At 30.6% G+C, this 10,782-nt stretch overlaps 1 protein-coding gene across 1 annotated transcript; it reads right to left on the reverse strand.

The window, feature by feature from the left end:
• Nucleotides 1–5,281: 5,281 nt before the first annotated feature.
• Nucleotides 5,282–8,465, reverse strand: LOC21409753. The gene is made up of 2 exons (XM_010110629.2): nt 8,065–8,465; nt 5,282–5,735 (listed from the first exon to the last, which is right to left on the reverse strand). The coding sequence occupies exons 1-2, from the start codon at nt 8,267–8,269 to the stop codon at nt 5,581–5,583; spliced, it is 360 nt and encodes a 119-aa protein (XP_010108931.1). The 5' UTR covers nt 8,270–8,465; the 3' UTR covers nt 5,282–5,580.
• Between the last annotated feature and the right edge of the window lie 2,317 nt (nt 8,466–10,782).

Genomic DNA, 10,782 nt, shown 5'->3' on the forward strand with positions numbered 1-10,782 from the left:
TAATGTCTCTCTCTCTCTCTCTCTCTACTCGAGAGAAGAGAAAACGAAAACAAAAAATGAAAAATGACTAAACGTCATTTTTCATTTTACACTAAACTAAAAAATCGTTTCTATTTCCCTTTTTTGTTTTTATTACGCCAAACGCCGTTTTAGAAACATTTTTATTTTTATTTTTCGAAAAACGTGAAATAAAAATGGAATCAATTTCAAACACGGCCTTTGTTTCTACCTTTCCTGAAACTGTGGTATCATGAACTATTTCTTTAGAATATGATCAGCATCATATAATGATTTTAAAACCAGCACAACTTATTTCAATTGCTTGGAGTAATAGCTGTTGCGATCCCGCGTCATGATTAGCAGCTAGAGCAAGGAAGTTTCTCTTCTTGGCCGCTTCTTTTGCAAAACCTTTCTCAACACCTTCAAATAGCACCATAGACAAAAACCGTCATCTTCTCCTGAGCTGAACCAAGAGAAGACAGATCATAGCGCTGTAGTTTTATTCTTTTTTACTATATTAGTAATGCCACTTTATGTCATTTCCTTTAATTGATTCATTTTCGTCGATTGTCAAGGTGATTCGAAGGCCATAACAATGGTTGCCCTTCAATAAAACCCCGATGACTTAACAAGATTTCATCCGTGTTTAAAATTGATCTCGTTTTTATTTTTTACATTTTTCGAGAAAGAAAAAATGAGACGTTTCTAAAATAGCGTTTGGCGCAATGAAGACAAAAAACAGAAATTAAAACGATTTTTTAGTTTAGTGTAAAATGAGAGAGAAATAAAAAATAACTTTTAGTCGTTTTTCATTTTTTATTTTCGTTTTCTCCTCTCTCGAGCAGAGAGAGAGAAAGTGAGAGAAAGTGAGACATTAATGGGTTTTTTTACACTGAAAACAATCTCTTGATAAAACTACCAAATGCATTTTTAAAAATAATTATTGTCTGAGATTGAAAACGTTTACGTTTTCATTTGCATACAAAAAACAAAATCATTTTGAAACGAATTCTAAACGCACTCAAAATCATTTTGAAACGAGTTCTAAATGCGCCCTTCAACGCGTAAAGGTACGTACTCTAAATTTTATTAGCAAAATTAATCGTATTTGAGAAATCCATAAATAGTATCTAAAATAAAAGATTGGATTTTCAGAGCATTCCGAAGCAAAAAGGGGTCGTCTAATGCAGTTACTTCGTATTAAGATATATGCACGATGTAATGCATATTGGCATTCATAGACTAAATAAGGTTTAAAATTATACTAATGTCCATTTGGTAGAAATCTTAAAAGAATGGGGATAATTCGTGATGGGACATATAGGTGATGTTTGAAGACATTATGTAAAATCTCAATGATTAATATTTATGTTCATAATATATACTTTTTATGAATTTGTAACGCATTTTGTTAATTCTAATATGTTAATTGTGAATTGTGATATCAAATGCAAATAACACACGAGATTAAAAGGCTATTTATGGGAAATGCTAAAAACAACACCATTTTGACTTTATTAAGAAAACCATCATTAAAATCGCACATTAGACGATGGTTTTCTAATGAACATCATCTAATCTTGATCTTGTAAGCACGCGAATGTGCACAAAATTAGGATTTAACGACAATTTAAAACTGTTATATACATATAAACTAAAATTTACACAAATGGCCAATTCATATCCATGATAAGAACGTTATATATATATAAATTGCAACAGAATATGAATCAAGACAATAACCATAATATATGAGATCAAGACTTTAAGAGAGGATACACAAGTGAATCAGTCTATCAATAACATAAAAATATCTCTTAAACAATCCAAATTTATAAAGGAACATTCTATAGAAAATATAAAAGAGAACAGAAATATAGTGCAAAAAATATCTAGATAATTATAAATTTGCACATCTTGATTGAGAGGTTAGGAAGTGATTTATGGAATAGCAAATGTAAATGATAATTAAAGTGGAGATAATGAAATTCAAAACAGTGTTAAGTATGAGAACATCCGCACTTAATAAATTAATTCACTATAACATTCCGTTGTTTTTCGTGTATAAATCTTTTACATTAATACTCATGGCATACGTATCAGAATTAGAGATTTTTCTTCTTGTAAATAATATTACTAATATCGAAACAAATTACAGATAGAAATTTAACAAGTTATAACAAAACAATATATCCTTATTCCCAAACTATTGGGTCTCTCAACCATAAAATAAAAGTGCGAAAAAAAGGGAAGGCAGCGTCTATATATATATATATATATATATATATATATATATGTATATGTATATATTCTGCATCAGAGAAGAAATTTGAAGACGATTTGTTTAGATATCTCAATGACATCAAAGATGACAAAACTAGAAGAAATCGTCACACTCATTGTAAAAAGTGCCAGGAACCCCAAAGCTAAACTTGGCGTCTATATATATATATATATATGTATATATATATATGTATATGTATATGTATGTATGTATATTCTGCATCAGAGAAGAAATTTGAAGACGATTTGTTTAGTTATCTCAATGACATAAAAGATGACAAAACTAGAAGAAATCGTCACACTCATTGTGAAAAGTGCGAGGAACCCCAAAGCTAAACTTGGCCTAGTATTCATCAACCAGTTCTGCAACAACCCTATTCCCTCCAAAACATCCTCCTGGTAGTTCACGAAATATTGCTTCTCCCAATCCATCCATTCCAACCGATCATTATGGTCATCATGATCATGATGAGTACTCCTCTCCAACATCTTCGCGTCTCGAATTCGCATTCGAAGAACTATCATATTCTCGTCCACCAACCTTCCACCGGAATCCCGTGATCCGTTTGTTCCTCTACTTGAACATGCTTTAGCGCTGCCGCCGCCGCCGCGGGGTCTTATCCGGCATGGCACGACGGGTAATGGTAGCCAATGCTGGGAAACCTTTGGAAAAGTATGATTGGTAGCCATGAAGCAAGAATTAACTAATTAATGCATGAAACTGGGGCTTACAATACTTAAGCAAATTGCTCTATCTCCTTTTTTGTCGTGACAAATATGACTACTCTATATATATATATATATATATATATATATAGACACGTATTGTTAGCACGATTGCGTGAAGAGATATACAATACTATACATACAACCTAGATGAAGGTTCTCCTATTATGCAAGGCGTGGACATACCGTGTCGCTAACTAGTACGCGTGAAAATGAAAGTTGATTCGGATTGAAGAATTGGTAATGTTAATTATTCTTATTATCATCATTAATGTTAATTATTTGACATGTCCAGATTGGTCCCATGAATTATCTCCTCTACATAAAAAGTATGAATGTAATGAAGCTTGAAGAATCAACAATGGCCCACCGCTTGCTCTTTTGAAAGGACTTCTTTCAGGTGAAAACAAAAGAAAGACACGATACGAAGTGCTTTTTATTTTATTAAGGATTGAGGATCATGTAGTTTACTCTTATACGTAATTACTATGTGGGTGCTTTTTTCAACGTGGAGGAAGGAATGAGGATCATGTAGTTCATTGTTACACGTAATATAATATTAACATTAATATTTATATTAGAGATGGTTTAATATATAATTTTTAATTGTTTATTTGTTTTGAAGAATTCTGGGCTTTATTGCCTCCAAGCAAAAAAAAGACAATAATAGAAAGAGTTAATCGTGGAAAAAAAATTTATTTCCCGTGAAACAAACATTCACTATTATAAAAAGTATCTTTAGAGCATCTCTAATATAATGTCAAAATGTACGTACATTGAATTTAGATATTTGAGTGAAAAATCACTCCTTAGTTCAAATGTTTGACTTTGTAGCATTACCAAAAAAATATAGCAAATGATTGTTGTTGATTGACATATTCACTATTTCATTTAATTATTACAACATTGTTCTTTTAAAATTATTTTAATATTAATTGTTCATTTTTATAAATTTTAAAACTTAATAATCATGATAAAATTAGTAGTATGACATTTGAAACAACCTTATACATTCAAGCAAAAAAAAAAAATATATATATATATATATAACACATCAAACATATTATTTTACTTTTTAATAGTAAATATAACATTAATATTAATAATTACATTGAAAATGGTCTTACTACCATATAAACTAATGATCCATTTATTTCGCTTATTCGAATTTAAAATTTGAGTTTTATTACAGGAAAAAGCTCTGATAAACAGTCACATTTAATTTTTTTACTACAGTAAAAAACTCTCACATAAAATCACATCTTAATTCAAATTAAAAACTCATCTTAATTTAAATTAAAAACTCAAATTAGTGAAATAAACGCCCTAATTAATTTACAATTTGTGCGGCAAGAAAGTCATAATGGTCACTAGCTAAGTACTTTTTCATCTGGTACTTCCTCCTTAGCGATAACACGTCACGCTCATTACCCGCATATCATAACACGTCACGCTCATTATTATCAAGACAGTGCAGTGGAATCAACAATATACTAATTACCCGCATATCATAAAAATTCAAAAGTTATTTTGGAATTAGTTTACAATTTTATCTTTTTTTTAAAAAATTCTGGATATATTATTAAGATATTGCTCCAAGATATTTTACCAACTAAATTCGTTCACTTTACGGATTTAAGTTTTCAATTTAAATTGAGATGTGACATTTTTTAAGAACTTTTCACTGTAACAGAAAAAGTTAAATGTGACATTTTTTGAGAACTTTTTACTGTAAAAATTTAAAACTGAAAACTCGAATCGGTGAAATGAACGAGACTAAGTCTAAGTGAAGGCTTCAACAACTAATGATTAAAAAAAAACTAATAGATATTGCAACAAGATATTTTCCCAACTAACCTAAGTCTAATACTCCGTTCGTTTCGAGAGTGCTAACCTGGTTTAAAATTATAGTTCTTAATTCGTTACAGTGTTTCTCTAACAAAAATTTAAATTTTAAAAATCAGAATTATGAATTATGATTCTGAACCTACGAACCAAACGACGTCACCTAAGTGAAAGCTTCAACAACTGATGATTAAGAAAAACCAGTAGTAAAGGTATCATCAATTGTTTATCGGTAGATAACGCGTGACACATTTCTAATTTCTTTAGTTTTCAGTCACGAGTCAATGTGTAAAGTTTCTCAATGGAGCCGATTTTGGTTCCAACTTTCAAACCTTCTCAATGATGTTGATTGCATGCAGATCTTAGTTTGATAAGATCTTCAAAGTCTATTCACATAGTTAGATATCACCTGTTCTCATTGAAGACAACTTCAATTTCAATTTGGCTTGGTATCTTATGCCACTGTTGTCCCCATAAATCCTTTCAGCCTACAACTAGTGGTTAAAATATACGTATATTATCATGCACTACTGTTATTATATAACAATTCAGAGTTGTTATCGTTCTATTATTCAATCCTTTACATCCATGCCCCTCATAAATGTTTCCAATGAATCCAGAACAATATATACTAGAAAAGACCACCTTTTCCGGAGGATATAACCAACCACTCATCTTTAGTGAAGAAGTGAATCGTGCATTCGTCGGGGAAGATCATGAAAGGCGTCAGTCATCATAGGAGGAGTGAGGAGCAGCGGTGCATCCAGGGTCAAAGGGATCTTCAGAACCACAACAATGCCAATATTGGAAAACTCGGCCAGAGTCGGGGGTATCCATAGTTCCCCCAGTGTGCACGCTCTCAAACTTCCTTTTCGTCTCTCCTGTTGCATAGAGTCATCAGATTTGATGCAAATAAGAGCCAGTCTGAACTCAACAAGGCATATAATGTGTGGTACTTAAGAACCATCATGAACTCATCAAAGTAAGGCTACAAGATTAGGAAGTTTGCACTCCTCCAGCCAAGAATGGAAGAATCTGGTTGATCATATCATTTTTTTTTTTTTTTTGGGACAAGAAACGACAATTTCATTGATAAAACAATGGAAATCAAAAAAGGAGTCCATTCAAAAATATGGAAAATCCCAAAAACAAATTAAATAAATAAAGGAGTTGGTGACCATATAAGCACCATTCCAAAACAATAGAGATAACCAAACTAAGCCTGACCTCTCAAGAATGAATTAATAAATCAGAAAAGAAAACCCTTCAAACTCTCTAATGTGGGACTCCCGGAGAGCTGACGAGAATTTTACTCTCTCCCAAATCTGCTCAATCTCCATGTACTCGCCATCATAAAAAATCCATGGATTCCTTTCAAGCCATATTGCCCAGGTAATGGTACACATTCAAAAATATCTTGCACCGATTATTCCTCCCGACCATAAAATTGCCGCTAGTCAGGTCATTTACTCTTTGTAATAGCACCTAATGAAAACCAAAACCCCTAAGAAGTATCCACCATATGCATCTAGTGAAGGAACAATGAGGTGAGAGACGATCTAAGGATTATCTATAATCCAAATGTTAGGAAACTTCTATATTTTCAGTTGTGACTGCGTTAAGCATAGAAAGATCGAGTTTACTTGCCTCCATTCAACAATTTCCCAGAAATTTATAATTCTGAATTGATTCAACCCTGCATTGGCTCTCTTAACAAAGCCACGCTAGAAATAAATAAAACCTAGAAACACCAAAGTCCAGGCAGAAAGAAAAAAGAACCAAAGAACCTGATATCCACACTTCAACCTTTTCTATTGAATGTCATCCAATATAGAAAGTCAAGCCGTTCTAAAATAACTTAGCATCATACAGGGAAATCGAGCAGTACACGGGAAAAAAAAAACCTAGAATTCTGCTATTTCACTTCAATACCAGCCAATATCTTTACAATACTTGACACGGTTAAAAAACCAGCAAGTGATTTGTGATGGTAAGCTCTTAGAACAACACAAGGAAAAAGAAACAAAATGACCAAAAATAAAGTGGATATTCATGAGACAAAACGAAAGAAAAACGTTGATCCAGGAGAGACAATATATATCAGAACTCATGGAAATATGTCAAACACATACAGAACTGTGAGCCTATAAAACTAATCAGCCACGCTTTAGCATTTCTTCAATTAAAGAAAGCTGCATGTTCTATTTCTTCCTAAGTATTTCCCTTACCCATTTAAGTCTCTTAAAGCCTCATTCATTGAGCCTCTTACTGATGCCGGTAAGCTAAAAAGCCAAAGTCCAAGAATTATAGTAGGGAATGACTGCACATTAAAGCAATGAATGTCTGCACAGGTTCTGATCTACCTCTCTTATTCATTTTTACTATGCTACATGTCAAATAAAATCTAACACAATTATGTTATTACATAAATAAATAAATGATATAATGTGAATAATTGAGCTCTTATACTTGCTCATTAGTTTAAGAAAAATCTTATCGCCTTAGGTCGTACATCTCAGGAGTGCTACAATGCTACTATATATAAAAACAATTTCAATAACTCTTTTTTTTTTTCTTTTCAAAACTTCCAAGTGAAATTCAATTTTATAACAACTTAGCACCAAACAAAACACTACATGCTGCAAGAACTAACGAACCTTAGAACTATAACAAGTTTTTTCCTTTTCCAAAGGGAACAAAATTAGCTCTGAATTTTGGGGGTTCTACCATGATGTTTAGAACGAGCTATTAAACCTTAAAATAACCTAAAACGGAATGAAATGAAAATTATCCAATAGCTACACACTCAAGAGTGTCTGAAAGCAAAGTAACAGAATTAATTAAACGAAAAGGCAAGATAAGTTTCTTGACCTTTTAATCACCACTGCAGTACATAAAAAGGACTTGCTCATAGACAAATAACTACAAATTTAATCCTCCAAATATCTTCAGTTTCAAAATGTTAGATACTTTAATTCTTTCAATTACTAGAACAAAAACAAATTAAAAACAAAAATCAAAAAATCTCTCAAAGATTCAGTCTCAAACATGAAAAAACCCGAATACACAAAATCAAACAAAACTACAAAAATTCACTAAAAGCATGTAATTTTCACCTGCGGTTCAACAAGAAACACACATAAGTATCATCAAATAGAGACATACATGCATTTTAATGTTCTAAAAGAAGAATTAAAAAGTCGTAATTACCCCCGAAATGAGCAGTGTGGAAGCGACAAGCCCGGGGGTGATTGAGAGAAGGGTCGAACTGGGTTTTGCAGTTTTTGCAAGTTCTTAGAGTGGCTTTCTTAATGGGGTCCACGGAGCACCGAAGGGGAAGGAATTTCGAAATGGGTTTTGGGTTTTGATGGGAAGGACGCAAGCGAGAGAGTGAATAAGGAAGATTCAGAGCCATCAAGATCCACAGAAATAAAAAGCTTTGAAATTGGTTGGAAGAAGCTATTCAGTTTGGACTTTGAAAGCTCAACCAAAACCAAGACATTCTATTGGTCCGTTCGCGTTTCACAGCCACTGATTCGCTGGGTGAATGAGAGTTTCTACTCTCCAGAAGAAGTGGTAAGCTAGTAATTCATCACGGCAAACCTTTTTCCCCCTCAAAATTTGAGTTTTTCAAGGAAAAAAAAATTGAGTCTAATTTACCTAATTTTAGGGATAAACTTATGGAAACATGTTATTGGTTTTATTTGTTAATAATAATATTAGATCGGTGTCTCAACATTTTAAAATCGGTATTTTAAGTCAAATTTACCTTTACTACTATTTTCTCATCAAAACAAACAAACTAAAATAAAAAAAGATACATAAATTCTCTAAAAAAAACACAAGATATCAACAAGATATTTCTTTATTATAACATAGAATATTAAAATCATTTTACCAATTTAAAATTATTAAAAAAATACAAGATATTTAAAGACAAATTTACTATAACAGAGAAGGTATAAAATTAAAATTATACCCAAAAGTTATCATGTATTTCGTGTTCTAAAATCTCATGTTTGTTTTTCAGAATTTAAAATTATGTTAAATTTGCACTCTTTCTATGTGAATAACTAATTTAAAATTCAAATTGACAAATTTACCCTTGTTGGTTATTGATAAACTTGTAATCAACATTAATCAACAAATTTTACCTTTTTAACGGCTAAATCTTGAAGATAATTATTTTTAGGATCTTTTGTTCTTTTTTTTTTTTTTGTCTTTTTTACATACGCTTAATCGGTGTTTTGTTACAGATAAAAGGTAAATTTATTAATTTAGTGATCAAAACAATTCATTGACTTAAATAAATTACAATCTTATCTTATTTTCCTAAAATTCCAATTACACAGTAAAAAATAATATTGCAATTCCATCTAAAACATACTGGAGTTATTGGCACATGAATCCTCCAAACTCTCTTAATTTGGCACTTTTAACTGTGAATTTTATTGTTTAGTAATTTAAAACTTAAACTCTCGCCCATTCAGTTCACTAATTCGAGTTGAGATGTGATGTTGTATGAGAACTTTTTACTGTAATAAAAAAGTTAGATGTGATTATTTTTTAGAGCGTTTTACTATAGCAAAACTCGAATTCTAAACTCGAATGAGCAAAATGAACGGAGTCAATTTAACACTTCTAACTTGAACTTTATTTTTAGTAATTTAAATATCGAACTCTCTTAATTTAGCACTTTCAACCCAAAATTTTAATGACACTTAATTTACCAAAAAAAACAAGGTTCAAAGTTGAAAATGTTAAATTAAGGGAGTTCAAGTTTTAAATTATTATAAATAAAGTTCAGGGTTCAATGTGTCAAATTAAGAGAGCTTAAGGTTTAAATTACTAAACTCACGTTTGTTTCATAGGTTTGAATTACTTTTAAAACATTTTTACTACAATGTTTTCTCTAATAAAATTTAAATTTTTGTTCAAGCCTACGAACTAAACGAGCCATAAAAATAAAATTTTGGGTTGAAAGTGCTAAATTAAGAGAGTTCAGAGGTAAGGTGATAATAACCCAAAATACTACTGTTGCTCAAATTTTAAAAGCAAAACAAAAAGGATTACTTTCATAAATATCCCAAATTATATACATTGTTTTAAAATGTCTATTGATTTTTTTAAAACAGTTCAAAACACCCGTCAATCTATATAAAACAGATCAAAACACTCCTTCTATCTATAAATTTAACGGAATTGATGACATGCCATAGCATTTAACTTGAAGTGGATGTATTAAAATTCTTATTAACTCTATTAAAGTGATTATGTATTAAAAAATAATAAAGAAGAAAGAAAAGTTTAGGGTTTATTCATTTACATTTTTTGAGTTAGGGTGACTTGAGTTCATATCTTAATTTGAGTTTAGGTTTATTTAAGTATGGTTTGAGTTTGAACTCTAATTTGAGTTTGTATTTAAATGTGCACATTTTAAGTTATGATTTGAATTGAGAATCTATTTGCGTTTGTGTTTAGGTGGGTCAAAACTTGAATTTGTATTTGGATATTATTTTAATAAAACGCTTAATAGTGATAGAAAATTTTAATAGGGTATACGGGTGTAATTTTATTCGTATTTTCGTTGTAAACACATAGAAAAAAATCATCTTAGTCAAAATTAAAATAAAAAAATTATGACGTTTTAAAAAATAGAAAAAATATTATTTATTAACTTAAGTATGAGTTTAGAAACTTGAGTTGAAAGAAGAACTTAAACTCAAATTAAAATTTCAGTTCAAATTTAAATTTTACAAAAAATATGAACTTGAATAAAATTGTAATTGAATTCAAATTTTTTTATTCAATTTTTTTTTGAGTTTAGGTGTAAATAAACAAGCCATTAATATATTAAAATCAAAATAAAATAAAAAAATCATAAAAAACCCCCAAAAAAAGGGCCTCAATTGCAGTCCCAAATTAATC

This window comes from Morus notabilis, unplaced genomic scaffold, assembly GCF_000414095.1.
Source record: "Morus notabilis unplaced genomic scaffold, ASM41409v2 Scaffold518, whole genome shotgun sequence".
Lineage (NCBI taxonomy): Eukaryota > Viridiplantae > Streptophyta > Magnoliopsida > Rosales > Moraceae > Morus > Morus notabilis.

What these genes read in the sequence shown, in the direction of transcription:
- LOC21409753 (XM_010110629.2), bottom strand. Translation starts at nt 8,269, where the DNA reads ATGGCTCTGAATCTTCCTTATTCACTCTCTCGCTTGCGTCCTTCCCAT. An exon ending in CCACACTGCTCATTTCGGGG is followed by an intron (nt 5,736 to 8,064) that starts GTAATTACGACT and finishes TCTATGCAACAG; the next exon opens with GAGAGACGAAAAGGAAGTTT.